This window comes from Corapipo altera, unplaced genomic scaffold (genome assembly GCF_003945725.1).
Source record: "Corapipo altera isolate COAL_440 unplaced genomic scaffold, ASM394572v1 61411, whole genome shotgun sequence".
NCBI lineage: Eukaryota > Metazoa > Chordata > Aves > Passeriformes > Pipridae > Corapipo > Corapipo altera.
Genome location: NW_020884875.1, coordinates 21,075,552 through 21,098,167, shown reverse-complemented (window position 1 = coordinate 21,098,167; position 22,616 = coordinate 21,075,552). Strand labels below are relative to the sequence as shown.

Below are 22,616 nucleotides of genomic sequence, written 5' to 3'. Positions count from 1 at the left end.
TTATTTCTAACTACGAATGACTAACAGTCTAGATATCTGCTTTGTTTCTTTGAGCGTCCTCACGTGCTAACATTGAAATTTACCCCAAAAATGAAGTCCTGTTACACTGGACTTCCAAAACCCGAAATGGAGACTATGGTCATGCTTGAGCATTTGGTTCTTTACATTTGTATCTATTTTTATCCTTTCAAAGAAAACGAGTGGCTCTTGATTTCAGCACTTGCAAATCCCAGTTGCAAGCTAAATCAAGTCAAACCTTCTGGATGGAGCTTTTAGAGGGATCTGGGTATGCAGAATTATGAGACAATGTTTCTCCTACCCTCCCAGAACGTCATTCCTTGCATTCCTATTGCTGTATGTACATGTGTTGCCTCTTAGAGAAGAGATATGAGGGAAAAATTCTGTGCTCTGCATTGTATCCCCTTGCTTTCCAGACTAAGAAACTGCAGACTGGAGTCTGATTCCCTCCTATTGCTACGGAATGAGAGAAAGGATGGAACGTTTGACCTGAACACAGGTCAACAATCTCCAAATTCGTATGCTGGCTTATTTAACATCTTCCTTGATGGAGCACATTTAGCAGATAATGATGGAAAACTGTCTCCACCACCACTAGACTCCTAGGTTTATGGATTTTCAAAAATTTTTGTCTCAGTCCTTATCAACTACTATTTACAACCACCGATGAACCAGGCATGTGACAGATAGTTTACATGTCTTTGTATTCTCAAAGTCAGAAAAAAAAAATCTCATCACTAGCATAGAGATGGCTTCAGGGCTGAATCCAATCACAGACCATTGATTAAGCCAAATCGAGACAAAACAAGTTGCAGGTGAGGATAAGGAGAAAAACTGGATGAACATGCAGCCATGGTGTGTCATTACCAACTGTGCTTCTCTAGCTCGGCAGAGTCCCTCATGATAAAGGTAATTTTTTCATCTGTAAAAGGATGGTGTGTCTCACAAGCTGGTCTGGGACTGGCACATGAATCCCTCTAAAACTCAGCACTGTCAGAATTATGTTAGTTAAAAACTTCACTCATCTTGCCATCTCCCAGATCAATGAATGGCAAGGCATACATTTATCTTTTAAACCTAATTCTAAGTTTTAATTCTAGATCCTCCACTAAAATGCTTCTCCCTCTGGAGAGAGGTTGCAATAACAAATGTGGGCCAAGCATTATTAATTATAATCAGTATACTTCTGGAAAACAACAGGGACTATGCCAATGAGGAGAGTGTAAAAATCTTACCAGTGAGAAAGCCACTGGGACTTATGTTGTTATTTAGAGGGAACTGAATGGGCTTATGGGGAATTGCTGTTGTCGATAGGATTTTCAAGAAGAGCACCTCGCCATACATCCAGAACTGAATATCCCTCTCCACCATAGCAGAAGGCAAGTTTCCAATTTGCATGGCTGCAGAGATAATCTCCCAAAATTGTAATTAAAATTACAAAATCTATCTGAATCTTATAGTTGCTGGAAACTCAGTGGTGTAAACTTTGGTGATGCAGTCAGTTTGGCCTCCATATGCCCAACTTAATCAGAGAGTACTTTTGGTAGACAGGCATATGTGAGAAGACAAACTACAGTGGCTAACACGAATACTGCCAGAAAAGAAAGTCAGAGGAAAGAAGATAGAGATAGGGGTGTGAAAAAAGGAAGAGATCAAGTAAGAAGAAAAGCAGAAATAGTAATGCATTTGATGACAGCACACTGTACAAACAACAATGGCTTGGAGGACATATAAGGCTGAGTCTTTGCTTTTCTCCACCCTGGCTGTGATCTGTCTGCCATTTTTACTGGTGAGTGAGCAGTCCCATGTGACTTCCAGGCACATATGGAATCCAAAGTTTATTCTCTTCCCTGTGAACTGCAGTTTCACATCACACCCACTGCCGCGACCCGGGTTTGATTCCTGGTCAGGGAACTCCTCTGGGTAGATGGAGTTTGTCAGCCCTGTAAGGCCATCCATCTAAGAGAAGGTCACTCTAAACAAACCTATGTCCTGAGGACCTCACTGCCACCATCCAAGCTCGCTCGGTCCCGGCAGATGAACCTTAGGATTAAATGGTGGGCTCAGTTCAGCGCACACTGTGTCTCACCTAAAAAATCCACTGCGCAGGCTCGAAGGGTAATAACCTTTCCCAAATCTTTGTTCGCGAAGACTGGCCATGACAGTTCCTGACTCTGCCAGGAATTCCTGCCATGAGTCCTGCACTTTTCCTACACCTACTGCAATTCCTCCTCTCTGCAAAGGCAGATTGATAAGGGTGTGAGAGAGATACACCACTGGCATCCCAATTATGCTAAAAAACACTAGTCCTCACTTTAATTCCTGCAGCCTCAAGCATACTCTCCTGGCAGTGATCACTCTGAAACTTGCGTTCTGCCCTTTCTAAGAGGACCAGGTGTCTGCCTCCTTTCCTTGTCCCTGAGGTAAGCAAGGGCTGTCCTCTCAGCTGTTTCCTGTGAGGACTTTGATTCTCTTCGACTTTGTCATGAGGTACGTACAGTGCTTTTACAGTTAGGGGCTCCAACTCCCTTCCTATAATCTTCTGTCCGAAAGGACTTCATCGTAATTTCCTTGTCTCCTCTCATACCCTGAAAGGGTACAGATTTCCTTATTTTCCTACATCAGCATTGTTCCCACAGAGAGACAGCTTTTCTTCTGATGTCTTCCTGGGTTTTCTCCACATGTCATAAAATTACAGCCTGGAACTCATTGAACGGAGTATCAGTGTTATGAATTCAAAAAGAGACTGTATAAACATACATAATTTATATGGACATCAAACCCACTGAAAGTTATCAAAGTAAACAGCAATATAAACAGATGAAGGTGATTTCCAACCCAAAGCCCACACAAACCCTCAGGACATAACAACTCTGGTGTTTCAGGGTTTATAACTAACCAAGCTTAGGATGAGACCTGAAGCAGAGGGTAGATAATCTCATGTGTGCTGGTATTAAGTTTTTGGTACTTGCCTCTCTGTCTGTTAAATTTCAAAGATGGGATACCAGACCAAATGGATTTGGTCTCTTGTCCCACCAATGCTATATTGTTCTGAAGGGATGTTTTGGTCTTCTTGCTTATCTCTGCTTTTTTGTGGGATCTTCAAAACCCAGAGCTTCCCCTTGCCTTGCTCCCCCCAGCTCTCCCCATCCCTTCTAATCTCCACAGGAGTTTCTATATTAGTCTGAGTGGCTGGATAGGTCTCAGCCTCCATCTGGGGGGATTAAACCTAATTTATCCTCTTAATTCAGCAACAACTTCCTCGCCAAATCCTCTTCCTATCTTCGCCTTTGCCCCACAACTTGGCTAGTACTTCAGGGTCGTACCTCCGAGGAAAAAAAAAAAAAAGGAAGAATCCCATGTCAATATCGATGCTCCCCGGGGAGGGAAGCAGCCGAGCTGGGATCTCGCAGGGTGGGACGGGCCGAGGACATCTCCCGGGAAGAGGGACGACAGGAGTCCCCGCTGAGGAAGGGGTGACACCCCGCCGCACGGCACCTAGGGGTGGGTCCTGGCTGTCCCCGTCCGCGGGCAGGGTTGGCCAGCCGAGGGGCCCCGGCGGCACGGGGGTCTCCCGGCAGGGGACGCCCCGACCCCTCCATCGGGGCTGGGCCGGGCGGCGCCACGCGGGGGAGGTGCCGCGCAGTGCCCCGCGCCGGGCGGCCGTAATCCCATCAAAGGGCCGGACCCAGCCTCCTCCCCCCTTCCATTTCCGTCCGTCCCCGTCCCTGTCCGGTGCAAGTACCAGCCCTGCGATCCGCTCCGCTCCAGCCCGACTCCCCGCCCGGTCGCCGCCCGCAGGGGACGCGCGGCGGCGGCGGCCCCCCTCGCCCGCGGCCACCGGCCCCCAGCGCCCCGCTCGGGCGGGGGGACGCGGCGCACATGGAGGGGCCGGGCGGCTGTCACCGCCGCTGTCACCGCCGCTGCCTCGCCCTGCTGCTGCTCCTGGCTTCGTGCATTGGGTGCACGGCCGCGCCGCGCAGGAACATCCCCCGCCGGCAAGGTAGGGCGGGCGGCAGAGTTGGACGGAGGGTGCCCGCCCCTCACCGACAAAGCGCCGGGTCCCGTTAGCACAGGGGCTACCCCTGGCCGGGGACAGGGGGCCGGGAGGGTGACGGTGTCGGGGCAGTGCCTCGGGTCGGGCCGCCGGGCTCCGTCTGGGGGAGAGCGCCCGTGAGCGGGTGCCCGACGGGGCGTCCGCTTCTCCTCGCCCTGCCCTGTGAGCCCCTGCTGTGCCCACTCACGGGGAGGAGAGGATGCCCAAAGGTAGTGGTAGGGAGTGTGCCACCGAGAGCCGTGAAGTTGCGGAATCGGTGTACGATCCGTTTCTTCCGGCATCTTGCACCCAGTGCTGGTGGGTTCGGTCGAGTTACAGACCAGGACCAGATTGAGGCTACTGCGGAAGGAGTTTTTCCCTGGATCCCGTAACCTGCGGTGCTGCGTGGGCAGAGTTAGGATCCAGGTGAACGTCTGAGCCGGTCTGAGGTGATCTGTCGGCAAGGCTGTGCTGTGGCTGTGACATGTATGTGTGTGGCAAGCGAATAACATAAGACATGGAGTAGTAAACGTGAAAGGAAAATTACTAGGAAAGCAATCATTTTGTCCAAATATGTAGTTATTCTGTACCAAGCATGATGTGGTCCTGATCCTACTTCTGTCTGAGCGTTACCCGTGTCCTGCGGGAGTGTTCTCACGGCTGTCGGGGCGGTTTGTGCATTGATTGAGGAGGTTGTTCATGGTCCTTAGTGGCTGAAAGTTAAAACTTGGAGTCTGAGCAACTTTTACAGCCCTTTTACAATCTGCAGTGTATGAAACACTGAGGTAAAATATAAACAGCGAGATGGGACACAGTGCATGGTAAAGTTTGACATTCTGCATGCTTTAAAAATCGTAGTGCTAAGAGAAGATAACTATGTTCAAGACTGTGGAGTCTTTGAGGCCAGCTGTGACTTTTATCACTGAGTACACTGGGATTGGTTCAATTGAAAATATAGTAAGTTTAGTAAATTCTACCTCAGCTCACAAAGTGTTTGTAGCTTCAGATCCTTTTTGTCTTTATTCCACAGTGTTTAAAGATTTGCATTGCTGGTTTTTAGAGTCGTTACTGTGCATTCTCTTGCTTCTGAGAGAAAAACCCCAAATGACTGTACAGTTGGAATCCTAATACTTAAATACAGCCTGAGCTTAAAACCCTGACTGGACAGATGGCTAATTTTACTGGTCTGACCTTGTCTCTTAGGGATCTAGTCCCATGATCCTTGCTTGGCATAATAGCTACCATTAAGTACTTGAGGAAATTAGGCAGACAGTCGTTGTGAATGAGATGATTAGTAGCTTGTGTTAAAAAAACTGGATATGTGAAGTTGTGGATGGAAAGTTATAAATATTTTTAAATATTCCTCTACTGTAGCATACTGATGTATTTGTTTCCCCTAGTTACAGCAGAATGACAGACCTGGGGAAAATGAATTTCAGTGCATTAAAACAGTTTAAAGCTTGGAAACTAATTGTAGCATTGTGAAGGAGATGAATTAGTATGCTAATATTGTGTTTACTTTTGTTAGTACATATTTTGTGTTCACTTTTTATAACATATTTCAGGTTCACTGACTGATTCAATCATTCCATTTTTACTTCTTCTGCTGTATAAGAAGTAATGAGTTTTATTTGGAACAATTTTTTCTACAATTTGTGCAAACATTTGAATATCCACTGGTAGCAAGATTTGAAGAGGGAAACCCCCCAGACAGTTTGTGTGCAACACTATATGATTTAAATCCCATCTGCATTCTGCCCAGGGCTATTGTAATTGCAGGCTTCTGAGAACCCCATGGCTGAGTCCTTTCTGTGAAATGTTGGTATCAAAACACTGAGAACAAGTGTAGTAACTCATAAGTAACTCATATCTCTTCCTTATTCTGCAGTACATCACATGCTGGGTGGTTAAGAGTGGAAAGGAACTTTCATTTACTCACAGCTCCAAAATCACACAATCAGTGAATAAAGAAGAGATAAGATAATGAAAAGTTCTTTAAGATATTTTTTTCTTTCACTTTGCCCTTTTAGTAGCAACAGAAGTGAGACTTCTACAGGAATTGTAACTGAGGTGAAAGCTAAAAGTTATATTGAGAGAGAAGTCATAAAACGAGTTCATATTCAATAACAGGAACTGACTGGGAGGTCCTGTGACTTGAAAGAAAAAAGATAGTAAAATGCATCTCCATTTTTCCCAAGTTTTAGCTCAGGGCTCAGCTTACAAAGATCGATTTTGTAATCCCAAGAAAGCAGCTGACTGAGAAATCTGTTTGTGAAGTTAAAAATATATAGTCAAATGGTCAGTATTGCAACTTCTTAAATTAATCTTCAGGGAAAAAGGCTGTCATGCTCAAATCTGAAACATCCTGATGACTGCTAAACTCATTTGAACATTTATTTACAGTTACATAATACATTTGCTGGAGACAAGGAAACAGGATGACAGACTCCTTGGGAAGGGTTTAAAACAAATCCTTAGACACTGTGTCGTGAATAGCATAGCTGGGAGCAGATTAGCCTGGGATTCTCTATATCTTGTATTCCCAGAAGTTGACACTCTTACTGCTGCTTTTGCATTGTTTTCTTGATTTTACCTTCTGCAAAAACACAGGTTTTCACCATTTCTCTTTCAAGTTTCAACTGGGTGAAGATTAGAGAGTCTAAAACTAGCCCCCACTATGTTACACTGCTGCTAATGTAAACACAATAATGTTGAATTTTAATGGTTCTATGATTTTAAAGAATTAAAGGAGAAAGAGCTGACCAATTAGCTGATTTCCTGTGGATGTTCATGGCATAAAGTTGTTGCACTGTATTGCATTGATGCTTTTTTAGTAACAGAGTGAAAAGTTCCAACGCCCTGTAGAATAATAAAACCGTTAAGTTGGTCTACATGGAGAGTAAAAATAACCATATCTGATGCGTAGGAATGCTGCTTGTTTTATATATATATTATGCTTGCCAGCTAATATAAACAAAGAATTCAGCTTGTATCTATTTCCCATATGTCCCTACCAGTAGACATCACTGGCTTTGTGAGGAAGTGCTGGGGGAATCAGATCGGGTAAGGTCTGAAGACTTTACAAGAGAATAGCACTCAATATCAGGGCCAGATTTTGAAAAGAGCAGAGAACCTTGGTTAGCACTACAGTAAATGACTTTTTTTTTTTCCAAAGAACTTGGCACTGTGATACTTGAATTCTTTAGAAAATCTGACTATAATAAGAGCTGTTTGATACAGAACATTTTTGGAAGTCTAGCCATATTTAGGTATTGAAACTAGTAAAACTGCCTTAAAATTAGGTCTACAGATATAAAAATGTAGCAGCCTTTGGGAAAGAACGTACTTGCTTGAGTTTTTAAATATTACAATTTTTTTTGAGCAACAGTAGAGTGAATTGTAATTCAGTGTCATAATAAATCCCACATGTAAATCATGGAAGGCTAAGGTTGATTTGCTGCTGAATATGAAGTGTCTTAGAAGAGGAAAGAGTCTCAAGCTAAATGATTCCTAACATGAGGGCTGCAGAGCTGTCAGAGATAGTGCGTGTCTGTGAACTAAAACCAATAAAGAAGATGTGAATAATTTATTCAAGGGAAGATTAATATCAATCTTTTATTGTTTCAGAAATATCTATGTCTTCAACATCAATAAAATCAACCAAGCACTAATTATATATGTATTTATCACATTTGGGTATTAGTTGCACCACAACATTATGTGTCATTCCCATTTTAGGTGGACTTGCTCTTGCTCTGGAGTCCACACTCTGGTAAATCCAGTATGTTTTCTGGTTTTAGTTAGCCTCACTCACAGCAAAACATGTTGTGTCCTGTCCATCCTGAAATTGCTATCTTCCTCTGTAAAAGGAAACATTCAGTAAACGTTTTTCTTGGGCACCATTTTCCCAATGCCCCATCTAAAATGACTATTCAGACTTTCACCAGCATTCAGAAAGGTAAAATAAGGCAAGATATTTTAAATATTGGTGGAACTGTACTATACCACATATTGGGGTTCCCAGTGATGCTTTGGAGAGGAGTGTTTTTTTTGGAGTTAAGGCACTGGGGCAATCCTTGGGAAATCTTTCTGCCCTGAGGCCGTCACAGACTGTCTTTAAGAGTTTACCAGTCCTCCTGAGGCCAGATTCTCATTTTTATAAATGGGATTAGAGTGGTTTTATGCTTTTATCCCTTTCCAACCATGACACATTAGACAGTGGTAAGACTTGGGATAAGCATAGTTTTGCCCCAATTTTAATCAGTGTTACTAGACTTTAATTTAGTGATAGTATGTAGGTAAATGCCTCCATATCTTCCAGAGTTCCTTGCACAAAAAAACACCCTCTTTTTCTCTGGCAGATACGCAGATACACTGGACTAGACAGAGCACAGCACTGTGTACTGTGTACAGCTTATGAGGAGCACACACAACAGTCAGACTCATCTCGAACTTAATGGCAGGGATTCTGAGTGTCAGTCATCCAAAGGACACCTGAAGGAGCAGAAGAGTACCGTGTCTTAAAATGAAAAATTTCAGAGAATGAATTCCCTTCAATGCCCCTCAAACTCATCGATTAGCTAAGAGTATACTTGGGTCTTTCCTGTTCCTCGGATCACGCTTACATTAGGACTCAAACTTGTGCCCGATTCTGTTTCTCACCCTTTAATGTGGTCTTATTGAAAATAAAATTTATTAAAAAAAGGTGCCTAATGTTGCTGCTTCATGTCCTCAAAACAGGACTGATAGAACGTTTTCAACAGGGAAGTGAAACCCTAAAATGACCAAAGAAAGTTTTTCATATTAAAAGTTATTAAAGGATATTAAAGATACCTGAAATCTAAGTAAATTGCCATGAATAGGTCTTTGCAGAGTCTGTTATTTCATTATGGAGTGTACAGTTTGGCCATATTTATCGGTGAATGTGCACTAGTGTTCTGTGATCACATAACAAAAGACTTTTTAAGCCACAGGTACAGGAGACTATGTTGGCTGTGTGATCTTGAATGAAATTTCATAATGGTTTTCTGTGCAAACAAATGATCTATCTAAAAAAACCCCCCAAAACCAAACAAACTCCCAAACTGTTCTTCATAACTAATTCCAACTGAAAGGAAATAATTTTGAGTAGGGCTAGGCAAAATTTAATTTCCTTTTATTTTTTATTTTTAGTGAAGATGCTTATATATGAAAACCAAATTAGTTATTTCATATAACATGAACATCCAAACCACAGCAAAAGATGAACTTTTTTTTTTCAGACTTTTAGGCTTGTTGAGCTGAGAACAAGCACAGCCAAGTTCATCTTTGAGAGTAACTGCTTCAGGAGGGCTTAAGCCACTGCAAATTGGATGCTTAGGGGGAAAACTTCATCACGAGGTACCTAAATAGCCTAGAGAATGATACACTGTGTGATGATCCATAAAACTCTGCAGGTGAGAGGTGTATAATGTGAAATGCATCAAATTCATGCCAGTTCTTCTGTCGAGCACAGTGTAACTACACCCAGGAGTAAAGATTACCGTTGAGGAAAGTCAACGGTATATTGGCCTCGAATGAAAGAGGAATCCACACAATATCGGCACAGGCAGCCATTTGTTCAAAAGGAAGAGAACAGCTATGGGGCCGTGGGAGAAACACTTTGTTGTGTTGGTGGCTTGCTGACCCTGCAGTTGGATAGTCAAAATACATTGGCTTAGTTTTCTTAAAAAGATCTTTCATTCAAGCATTGCCAGAATTAACCTGGATAATTTTTAGAGCTAGAAGATATAAACCATATGCAGGTGCTAACATATTCTGAACCTGGCTTTCTGAGTGTAACCCCAAGTAGTGATAGGGTGTGTTTCTTATATATATACATATATATATATATAAAATATATATATAACTATATATATTATATATAACAATATAATTATATATATGATATATTATATAATTTTATATATACACTATATATAATATATAATTATATATTATATATTATAATAGAATTAATAATATAATATAATAATATATATAATAATGTGATTTTTATATATATATATAAACCTTGTAGTTAATAAGTAGTGATAGGGTGTGTTTCTTTGTGGGAGAACAACAGGATTATGAAAGCTGGAAGGAACAACTTTAGAAGAAGACTCACCACAGCAGCGGCTTCTTGGAATCGATCAAAGCAGAGAAAAACAACTCCTTGCGTTTTTATTGTAACTGTTTCCCCCCGAGTTATGTATGTCCCCTGGTCCACGTGGTTCCCCCCCACTTACAGCCATGTAGTCTCCCCTTCCTCTGATCTACAGACTTTGTTGTACCTGCCTTTCCCCAAACCCTTGTTGACTATTGGACACAACCACCCTGTATCTCCCATTGGTCAGTGGGCTCCCAAGCGACTCCCCTGCCCCTGTACCTCAACCCAATCACAGCTCTCCTCCCCACCCTCCCCCCGAACCCATTTAAACCGCGCATTTTGAAAAATAAATCCTCTTTCTGCCACGGAACACCCCGGGAGGTTTGGTTTTTCTATTCCCTGCTCAAGGGGACAGTGAGACCAGACTCCCCCAGGGAAAACCAGCAGAGAGCAGCACTCAGATCCGTTAATTGGAGCCCAACGTAGATTTGGGAAGGGCTTTACCCATGTTTGTTGCAAACACATTGGTGGCTAAAAAGGCCAATACGAGATAGACACGTCTGATTGCAAAAGGCACAGCAGAAAGACTCCTTAGATGGTATATTCTGCAAGACACAATTCTTTCTGCGTTGTCTTTTCTCCCCAAGGGTGATCCTGCATGCTTTCTCAAAAGCATCACCAGCATTATAGATGGTGTGTATTATAGATGGTGTGTCTCCAGGCCTCCCAATTGGAGGCCAGAGTAGACCAACTTTGATGATCAATATGGCCAAGGCTGAGATGTTGTTTCAGGGAGTCCTTGTATCTTTTCTTCAGGGCTCCTTTCTTGCGGCAGCCGGTGGCAAGTTCACCATAAAGCAAGATCTTAGGGAGGCGGTGGTCCTTCATCCTGGAGACGTGCCCTGCCCAACACAGCTGTGTTCTCAGCAGCACGGCCTCAATACTTGTGACTGCTGCTTGTTCTAGAACAAATGTATTGGTCACATAATCTGACCAGTGGATGTTTAGGATTGTTCGGAGGCAGTGTTGGTGGAAACGTTCTAGGAGTCGCAGGTGGTGGCGGTAGATGACCCACGATTCAGATCCGTATAAGAGAGACTAGACAGCAGTTTCTTATACATATATATAAATAATATATATATATAAACCTTATAGTTAATAAATACTTTTTTAATTACAGTGCAGATAGCAGTCATGTTAAGAGAGTCCTTCTGAGAAGACACTCAGCGGTTCTGAGTTTCCCCGTGTCCTTGGAATATAGTCAGTCTAGTTTAACTCATACAGAAAGATCTTTGAAGATGGAAGACTCCCAAGCCATGTTATGCTTCCCACCTCTCTCAATTTAAAAAGTAATTTAAAATTGCTGGTATCTGTAAAAATCATGACAGAGTCAAATATCAATACCTACATTTAGAGTTTGCACTTTGAATCTTTGAATCTTTCTAAGATGATGGGAAAGGGGCATCTTGTGAATGTTGACCATGCTACTTTCAAATACAGAAAGTCATTCTGATCCTTCTGATATGTCAGAGGCATTGTTACACATATAAAGTTTTAAATCAAGACTGACTTTGTGTTGCTGGGCTCATAAATCTTCTGAAAAAAATCCTAAAGGCAAAAATTATACAGTATTTTACTGAAGTTTAATTCTTCCATGCATGAAAAATTTCAACTAGAATATAATTTTAGGAAAAAAAACCTTGAACAAAACCTGCAAACTACAAATGATGGAAAGTAGGTGTCTAGGACCAAAACTTTTGTGGTTTAATTAGACATAGCAGAAGCCAGAATTTGTTTCTCGGAACGGAAATGTGAGCTCTTTTTCATATTCTGGTTTCTAGACAATTACAGGAGAAGGTAACATGTTTCTAAAAATAAGCAAACATTTTATGAAAATGACTGTTTACAGAGATGTTGGTGTTGCAGCTGATACTCCAGCCATGCCTGGAGGCCAGCATTCTGCTGGCATTTTTAGTTCCTGTTCCCATTTCATGATATTCTCGTGCCCACATGAACTGTTGTGTGCAGGTTGCTACTGTTCTCATCTTAATGAACAGTCATAGTGGCAGCACTGTGATGTGTTGATTTATGCAGCCAAGAGTTGTGACTCTGTCTATGTGTGTGTGAAATGACTCACTCAGTAGTGTGCTTGGTGCCTTCCAGCCATTTACACTTGCAATGTCTTAAGATCATAGGATAGAAGAAGAAACCTGCAGAATATAAGCAGTTCTTTCAGGCACTTCTAGAGAAAGGAATAGACAGTAACTAAAATGAGTTTAAAGGGGGAAAAAGTAAGCTGTTTGAACCAGCTGATGGCAAGAGAAGGGCATGGCTTGCGTGAGATAGCCCTGGTAGAGGTTTGGGCCAAAACGTTTCTTCAGGCTGCAGAAAACAGGGTGCCAGTGGAACAGGGAATGCTTTGAGAGAATTATGGAGCATTAGACACTAGCTTTGTAGATGTCAAAACTGTGACTGGGTCTTGTGCTATTTTTTTCCTTATGTATTTGGTCTTTATGCTGTGATATATTTCCATCTCCCATTGTCTCTTGCAGTGAAAAAGGTTTTGTCCTTTCCTGTCATTCTCCCAGCTTTCACATCCTGCTGCTTGTTACCAATTTTCTGGATACACAGCCACATACTACATTAAATTAGTGCAGGGATTCAGGTTTAAAAACCACATCTACTTCAGTCACTTAGTAGAGACAAAGAACTTCCTCTGGTTTTTACTGTTAGTGCTGGTGAATGGAGACGCTGACTGCAGAAGGTACTGAAATTGTCCCATTTCTTATGGAGGAACTGTGTTGGAGAAGGATTTCCTGCTCCTTGAGAAGATGCTGGATTTCCTCCCTAACCTGGCCTTCAGCAGCTTTTAGTAAAACTTCAGTTGCCATTGAGCAGGTTTCTCCTGTCAGGTTAGGGTCACTGTGCAGTGGCAGCCTTTGTGGATGTGCTCTTGCACTCCTCCATTAGGAGGAATGTTACCTGGAGGTCAAGCGAGATGATCCTTCCTCTCTATGAGGGGGACACATCTGCAGTACTGGGTCCAATTCTGGGCTTCCCAGTAAAACAGGAGACATGGATATACTGCAACAAGTCTGACAAAGAGCCACAAAGATGAATAAGTGGGGAGAAGCTGAGAAGAATAATTCAGTTTTGGGAGTAAGATACTTGTGGGGATCTTAAAAATGTTTATAGCTGTTGGCTGGAGTAATGAAGATGGAGCCAAGCTTTTCTCAGTAGTGCCCTATGACAGAACTGGAAGAAATGGGCTCAAAGTGAAAGCAGGAAATTCAATTTAAATATAATAAAATACTTTTTTTACTGTGAGGGTGACTGAGCATTTACCCTGAGATGCTGTGAAGTCTCTGTCCTTGGAGATATTCAAATCCCATTAGGTAAAGTCATGGGCAACCTTCTTCAGCTGAGCCTGCTCTGAGCAGGGGTTTGGACTAGGTGATCTCCAGAAGTACCTTCTAGCCTCAGCCCCTCTGCGATTTTTCAGTGTGTCACAAGAATCTCTTGAAAATGTCTGTTTCAGGTCTCACATTCAGCTTCCTTTGGGCTGTCTTTCATCCTGTCATGGACTGGAAATACCAACTGGACAAACTACTCTGCTTTCTACAGGGAAATGGGTGTTTGCTGGAGTTTTGATCGGTACAAAGATGTTTGGTGGGAGGTTGCTACCCTTTGTCTTCTGTAGCTGTATGAGGCCTGTGCCAGAACCTTGGGGATAACAAACCTGCACATTTATTTTGCGATCCTTTCTGGTACATGACCAGATAGCTTGTGAGTAATGAGTAATGAGGTTCAAAACAATCACTCAGGATTTGGAGGGATTGTGGGAAACCATGATGCTACATGTCTAGTCCTCACCCTGCACATTTGTTGCTTGTCACATGGTCAGCTTTGTCCTCTTTGTACTTTAATCTTTTTGCACGTGTGTCTGTAAAGTGTGTGTGATTGTAATTTTTTTCTATCTGACCACTTTTCAGGAAGATCCCATTGCATTTTGTTTCTTGTACTAAGAAAGCTATTTCTTCTAGAGCTGTTTTGTTCTGAATTTCAGCAAGAGAGAAATACGTAGTAGATAAAGCAAACAGATTAAGGGACATCTAGGAGAACATTTTTCAAGTATCGTGAACAATTTTGCCAAGATTCCTGTTAAAGATAATAAGATTTGGATAGCAAACACTTGAAAAGTACATCCTTAAGTGATACTGATAGATGGTAAAAGAAATTTTCAAGTTATTTATTTGAAATTTTTCAGTTTAACTGGCCTTTTTATTTATAGATATATTTTTAACCATATAAGGAAACTGTATTTTTGATAATAAATACAAAGTCTTTTATATATGGTTCTCTTATATATTGCACCATGTTATAAATGCTCAGAACATGCAGCAGACTGACTTTTATCCTTATTTTTGTCATTTCATTTCACTTCAGTGAAATTCCTGCTTAGTAGTTTATTTTCACCAACAATACCTAAGACTCAATCATGAACTTCAAGCACTATTTGATCAACTTTGTTAGTGTTTTCCTCTTTCTGCTTTGAATTGTTTTCAGAGTGCCATGCTTTCTGGAGCTCCTGTAGTGGTAGTGCTTCCTAGCACCTCAGATGCATAACCCACGAGATAAAAGAGAACAGCTTTCTTCTCTTATTATTTTTTTTTTATGGTGGAAATGGGTTGAATTCTATCACATGGCTCAAATCAGTGCCAATAGGAAGGGAGAAGCCCTGGGATAGGAAGGTGGAGAGAAATGCCTGGAGGAAGAGGGATGGAGGAATGGGGAGGTTGCAAAGGGAAAGGGATGAGACCTTCCCCTGGCCACTGGCAGTGAGCAGCTGCTTTTGCCCAGAGGAAGGATGGAACTGCACATCTGGATCCCTGGATTTTTTTCAGATGCAGTTTCTCCTGTGCTCACCTCAGGCAGCCTGTGCAAACCCATGAGGCTGCCTGGGTGGAAAGCTGCTTTCTGCTGGTCCTCTGCTGAGTGGCCTCTTAAATGATGGATGCTCACAGTGTAGTCCAGGTATAGAAAACTGTGGAGGGAGACAGGGTTGGAGGGAATGCCAGGACAAGCTATTGGCATGCTGGTTCTTAAGCAGCCTGTCACACTGATTATTAAAGTCTGTTGCACAGACAAGGTATCATCCTGTTTCTTGATTTCAGCTACCTTCTGGCACTTAACCCTCTGAGACACTTTTTTTAAAAGTTATTTGAAAACTGGTGAAGCAGCCACTAAGAGGGCAGGCAATGGCAGGACAGGCAGGGTGCTGGCAGCAGGCAGGGCTAACTGCAGCCCACCAGTCATGGACACATCCACAGGGACAGGACATGACAGAGCCCAGCCAGGAAATCCCAAGCCAGGAAAAATGTTGAGCTTTGCATTCAAGCAGTCAGTAGGCTGGAGTAGTGTGAGGTGAGCTTCCGTGCCACCCCTTCTCCAGGAATGGGAGCCTGGCTACCATTTTCCTCTACCAGGCCAAGGTGCTGCAGAAATGTCAAGAATTACGGCAGCCATGCCTCAGCTCTGTGGCTTTAGCAGCCAAAGCACAAGCCGGATTTTAAGGGACTGAGCACTAGATTTTAACTCAGACTTCCAGAAACGCATCTGAGATTATGCAGGTGGAGTGTCTTGGTGAGGCTTTTTACAACCCTTTCATTTACTCTGGAAGCGGAAAATGCTTCCATCAGGTGAAATATTTCACCAGGTTTTCTCAGATGCAGGTACAGTATATGCAAGTTTGCTTTTGTGTTAATCAAACTGGCTCCTGATTGTGTTCCTCTTGACAAGACAGGTTATAAACTAGGTATAAACTAGACCTTTGCTCAGAGATATGATGTCCCCTGTTTTTATAGCCTTCAGCACCAGGAATTCCCCAAAAGTGATTCCAGTGTGTAACCATCCAAAGAAGTTTTTTCTATATCTGTTTCTTAATTTTTTTTTTTTGAGAAAGCAGTTTCTGCTTTTCGTTCTCAGTCCTAGAAATCACTGTGCACTGTGCAGAGCTCACTTCCTCTCTTCTTCCCTTCTCTGCAGAGTTGGAGCTTCCCAGGAGCAGACCTCTGCTCCAGGGAGGAGTGTAGGGAGGGAATCAGGGCTTCCCACTGCTGTCTTTCTGTTCTGTGGCCTGCAGGGCCAAGGCAAAGCAGGAAAAGCTGCGACAAAGTCACCAGTGACATTGTGGCTGTTTGTAGTTAATGAGATTTGCTGTGTTACACTGTAGCTTAAGTGCTGAGCTTTGTCTCCTTCATTCCCCTTCCTTAGCCTATAAAACCCCTGGTGACTGTCACCTCAGATGTACCTGTGGCAGATAAGCGACGCATCAGAAAAACATCACGTGGGTCCAAGCTTGTTACTGTTATAATGTTGAGGGTGTTTTTTCATTGTGTTTTTTTTTCCCAGTATTTTTAAAGGACTAATGAAGGTTGGTTTAGTCTCTCCAAAAATTTGTGCACTGTGGTCTGGGTCAAAACCCATGATACCTTTACAGGCCCATGTTACCTGCCCTCTCTGCACTGGTATTCAGTGTGGCAACATGTAGGTGATCCAGTGGATTTCCTTTTGTCAGGATCTGATGCAGTCAGAGGCAACTTATTCAGAGGAATGACCATCAGGGTTTTCCCATTTTTGTTGTTGGTTTTTTTTGGTGTTGATGTCGCTACTCTGGGTGCAGAACCAGGAGAGACTGGTTGAGATTTTCCGGTTTCAAGTCATTGTCCTTTGTAGTTATTGTGGCTGCAAGATTCTTGCTCTCTGACGTACTGCTGCTGGGCAGTGGGAGCTGGAAAATGCTTCAAAGAAATATAAAAAAGGCACATTTTTTTCATTTAGAATTTCCTGACCTTTTCCGTTTGTCATGCTGTCTTCCTTCCACTCTGGTGTTTGCATAACCTCGTTCTGTCTGTAAAATGAAGGGAAACAAGAAAAGACCTTATTGCTGCTTATTGTTTTATAAATAAGGATTTCACCAATATTTCAGTGAGAGAGAGTGGACCATAATGTACTTTGTTTCACTTCTAGGAATGGGCAAGCTGTTTTCCTGGAAAGGTGCTATTACAATGATAAAATGTTATTTCAGTAAAACTTGGGGGTTTTATGAATTGGTGAATGCAATGAAATAATGTTTCAAACAGAAGAAATTCAAGGATATTTCTGGAAAATCCTTTGTTCTGAAAACTTCAGTTTAAGTGTATTTGAATTCTTTTTCATGAGGTCTTTTTATTCCTTTTTCTTCTCACTGTGACATGTTAGTAGTGATAGCTGGCATTTCATCAACAAATTTTTCATGTTTCATGGAACACAAATAGGAGACACACCAACCTGGAAAGTAAGGAGTACTTCAGTCAGTATGTCTTAGCTGTTACTCAGGGAGATTTAAAAGTAAAATAGTGAAATGCTTATCTCCTTTAATTGGCCTGTGCCTTGTCATTAGTAGTAGTACAGAAAATGTAGTATAAAGATTTTGGTTTTCGAGCCCACAAACTACTAAAGATGAAATGAACCATCTGTTTTCCCTGAAATGTATTACCGCATTATTGCATGAGGAGTGCATGAGTGAATTATTTGCATATTATTTCATGATGTGTAAGTATCTGTGATTACCTGCAGGCCTTGAAACAGCAAATACATCTAAAAAGAAAAGATAAAATGCAAAATATAGTTAAAATTCTAAAAGAAAAATTTCTAACACCAGATATTACATTCATCACTACTTCTAAAAAAATCTGTATTCTGTCACTATTATTTTAACCTAATTTAAAATTTAAATCAGTTTTGAAGTTTACTCTAGAATAGTAGTACTATTAGTACACTGTAAAACAGTAAAGATGAATTTTATCCAACTCATCCAAAGCACTTCAGATGTGAAGCTTGTGAACATTAGAAATGGTTTGGTTTTTTTTTTTTTTTTGAAGTTGGGTTTCTTTTCTCATAATTGTTCATCACTGTAGTAAGACTTTGGGCTCAGTCCATGACTGGAAGGAAGAAGCTTGCCTGTGTCCACATAAGCAGTTTTCTTGCAGTAGTTGAAGGAAAAGATCAGGCTGAAGAGATTGCTTAATTCATCGCAGTAAAGAATAGCATCATTGACTGGCCCAGGCTGGGGACCATTCCCAGGAGGCACTTAATATGTGGAGAGAGGTTGTTGTATGTAGCAAAGGGAGCCACAATGGAAGCAATACTTGTATTGAGATGGGATAAGCTTTTTTACCATCTTTAGTTTGAATTGTTTTTGTGAAGTAAAAAGTTAAATAATGGTCATTATTTGGAAATGGTGAAATTTACTTCATCTGAGGGAAAGGACTCATGTATTCTTCAGCTTACTTGGGGAGCTTGTTTGGTGACTTCTTTACCGGTTTAGCAGTTTTTGCACATTTTTAGAAGTACAGAGCCAAAGATGTATAAGCGAGAAGGGAAATAGCTGTAAGCAGAAAAGTAAACACAATATTGTCAGCTCAACATTGTTTATCTACAGCCAAATCCTCACTAACTTCTTGTATTTGATATACTTTCATAATGTATAGTCATAATATGTGTAACAGTGCTCCCCCTTAGTTAATGCCTTCTTTACATGGGACAGGAGTCATTACTTCCATTACCATCAAAGCATTTTGGACAATATTGAAATTTCTGTGCCCGATGGGCCAGAAAGGAGAACAACGGTGTTTGTACAAAATGTGTTTACTTGTCTTTTTATATAAATTGATTCCTTATTCTTTATGATTAGAGCAAATCTCCATGCCTTCTGAGGTATTCACCAGGCCAAACTGCAGAGCACATTGGCAGAAGGGATCATCACTGAGGCAGATTTTCAGAATATGTACAAGCAGTGAATATGTCACACCTCCCTTGCTTGCAGATTCCCAGTCCAGTGGGCTGCAGAAGGGAGTATGCTCTGTTGTAGTTTTGCACTGTGAATGGTGCTACCAGGTTAAGAGATTTTGTGCTGAGTTTTGAGAAGAGATTTGACCTGAACTCTTTGGGTACAAATACCCAAAGAGTTTACCCTTGGAAACTATTTTTATTTTTAATAGTCTAAACATGACATTTGACATAAACCCATAAATATTTAGACCAGTTTCAGTATCTGTTTCTAGTGTGCCTAATACATGATGCTCTGTAAAATCATGCAAAATACATGAAGCTCATATTAATCTCAAAACAGTTTGTCAGTAAAGCAGCAATATATGTTGCAGCAGTTGTGATCAGCTGCAAACCACTTTGATATGGTATTGCAGCAGAGTTGTTCAAAAGCCATGACACCTCCTGCAGCTCAGTGCCATAAACATTGCTTGTGACAGATCCTGCAGTCACTTTGCCGTGGTTGCAAAGGGAAAATTCAGTCCAAAAATGGACATTTTTTGCTTTCTGCCTGGTTTTGTGAAATTAAGACTCTTGACAACCAGCAGTGACTCTGAATGCCCTGATGCACACTGCTAGGCTGTCAGGGCAGGAGCAGTGACAACAGAGGACTGTGGGACTGCCACACTGCATGAGATACTCCTCTCTGCCTTGCCCTCTGTCCTCCCCAAAATAAGTCTGTGCATGGGTCAGGGATGCCACAGGCCTTCCTTTTCCTCTTGGCTCCTGGCTTGGGCATGAGGCAGCCCTCTTCCTGACAAGGGGAGTGCCGTGTGCACTTCTTTTTGCACAGTTTTATCACGGAGAGGGCAGGAGCCAGTGGTGTGTGAGTGCTGAGCTTCATTTGAGGCTGCTTCTGGATACAGTGCTTACACCTGGTTCCCAAGCACGCAACCTGCTACTGCCCTTGTTGTGCTAGAGAAATTTCAAACTTCTATAGAGTTTTCTCTAAATTCTAGGGTTAATTAAACAAGGAGGATAGAAATATAGGTCTCTCTGACTCCTTGCTCTTATTTTCCCTGTCTTAGGCCAAGGCTTTGTATTTACTCCTCCAGTAACAATTTATAGGCCAGTGTAACTGAGGTCAGCATTTGGCTCTCGGTGTCTCTTTCATCAGCTGCAATCTGGAGATAGTAGTGTTTTCTAGAGCTGAGTGAATAATTCATGACATGGCTCCTTATTTAACAGATGTTGCCTCTCTGTTTGCAGATAGTCTGCAAATGGATTTCATTTTGTTCAAATTTATTTGTTGTTTCAAATTATTCACCAAATACTTTCAGCAAATAATTTTATTGGCCTAAAGTGCATTCAGAATATGAATTTGAAACCTGCCTTACATGACTGTTTGTCATTGCTAGTTAAAATTTGTTTTTTTGGCAACTATGCCTTCCAGGAAACTTGTCTCATAGAACTTCCCCAGAAAGTAATACAAGTATGCCATGAATATGTTAAGAGTGAATGTTTAGGGGGTATTCTTTCTTCATTATTACTAATGATGTGTGATGTCAATCTGCCTCCCTGAGTGTTGTGAAGATTGGAAAGGTGTTTCCTGAATGTGAAATGTTTCTTAAGCGGACAGCGATACCGTAGCCCTGGCTGCTCATCTCTGCCTCTCCTTTCAGTTGCACATGGTACTTGGTAGTGCATGGTTCCAGCTACTGCTGAGTACAGGGCAGGAGGTGAGCACAAGAGGTAGCACTCTGCTGCCCCAGGAACAAGCAGGAATCCGAGGGATTAAGTCTGTGGTAATGAAGAAAATGGGTAGGGGCCCAGGGAACGTGGCAGGATTTGATTCTCATCCATACCATTGAACTCCTTTCCTTCCCCAAAGATATCCATACTGGTGTGGTTCATGAGCTGTGCTGTCCTTCAGACCATTCCTGGGAGACTTTCCCAGCAGACTGAATCTGCGCCACAGGCTGTACAAAGAGTATGGATGTGTGAACATCCCTGTCTTTTGATCCTGGGTAGTATCCAGCATCTCAGGAATACATTTAAAAACCTAGGGGTTGCTCAATGGCATTGCTTGAGGCACTGAGTTCTCCTGAGCTGATCAACAGCTTTTCCACTGGGAAAAGGAGGTGTCCCCCTTTGCTCCCTCTTTCCTGGTATTCCACTTCCACCTTGTAAGGCAGAGGTGGAAAGGAAAAAGGGACACCCAAGTTAAATCTGAGTAGTGGGCTGTGTTTAATAGTTTGGAATGAGGGGCAGCATAGGTCTATTCTTCAAATCCATACCTGCCAGGTAGCTAAAGGAGAGGGCTTTTTGTCCCGTGGCTACTTATACAATGCTGTTTTGTTTTCAGCAGATAGGCTGGGGCCTCCTCTCAATATACTGCTGGATTCACTGAACTGCACAGCGTTCAGCGTGCAATGGAAGATGCCAAAGCAGCACGCGAGCACCATCACGGGATACACAGTAAGTGATCCTTCTGCTCCATGGCCTCAGGCTGCACATGTGGCACAGTGAACTGGGCGGGCAGGAGAGCCCGTTCTCATAACAAACAATGCTGTCACCTGGAGAGCAGTCAGGAGACAGTGGGCTTGAACAGATTGAACGGTAACTTTAAGAAACAAGCAGATCACGGTTTAGGAACAAGCTACGATGGGAATTTGGGTTGGATACCAAAGGCTTGCAGTGGATACCAAGGGCTTGCAGTGGATATATATTGTTTTTCTATTGTGCTTTCCCTGCAAGGGTCTCAGTGCTTTCTGCAGCTGATAAAACAGTAAAGTAGAGCAGAGCAGGTTGATATCACACTGTACATTCAGATCCTTTGACTTGTGCTTCCAGCCTGAGAGTTACTTTAGCAGGAATATCTCATGCAAACCAACCTTCTAAAACTTCCCAAACTGGCAGCAGGTACAAGAAAAGGCGTGTTTCATAGTGTCTCTTCCCCTGATAGGAACTGTACTGCATAGCATCCCTGGGAGCCTGGCTACAGCCTTAAATAGCAAAAGGGATTTTGCTTTATTCCCCTTCCACCTCAGAGTAGAGTTTCTGTTAAAGAAGCTGAGTGATTTTCCTGTTTTAACCAGCAATTTTGTAAGGGTGTCTCTGACCTGCACCAAACCACCATATTACTCTTCTACCTAGAGGGCAAAAGAGAATGGCTGGCCTAAACTGCTTACAGTGTTTTAGTGTGCAAGCAGAAGAGCAATGAGCACTAATATGCCATTCAATCTTTTTTGTTAGATATTGCTTTAACCCAGGTATTCCATGGCAATAAAATTCAGTCCCAAAATGGAAGTTCGGCAGTGGGAAATTAGCACCAAAAGTGTGGCAGGTTAACTAGGATGTGTTGTTTTCCCCTTCAAGAAAGAAACCCCAAAACCGAGCAGATTTTTTAATCAGCATTTTTTGTGGAAGGATATGAAATTTTGAGGAAAAACGTATCCAAATTTCAGTTTTATATGAAAAGATGGGAAGCAGAATGCTCCTGACTGCCTTTATTATTAATGTACACTAAAAGAGTGAGAATATTCCCTGAGATAGGTACTTCTGGTACATATGTTCCTTCATCCCATTGTCTTGTAAATGACACCAGTGCAGCCCAGCTGCAGGGTT

General features: G+C 42.2%; 1 protein-coding gene across 1 annotated transcript in view; it reads left to right on the top strand.

Moving 5' to 3' along the window:
- Positions 1 to 3,900: 3,900 nt before the first annotated feature.
- The window catches only part of EGFLAM (EGF like, fibronectin type III and laminin G domains), a 74,788-nt gene continuing 56,072 nt past the window's right edge, over positions 3,901 to 22,616 (top strand). The window contains exons 1-2 of the mRNA XM_027635291.1: positions 3,901 to 4,021; positions 21,355 to 21,467. Of these exons, the coding sequence (XP_027491092.1) occupies positions 3,901 to 4,021; positions 21,355 to 21,467 (234 nt within the window). The remainder of the gene's footprint in view (positions 4,022 to 21,354; positions 21,468 to 22,616) is intronic.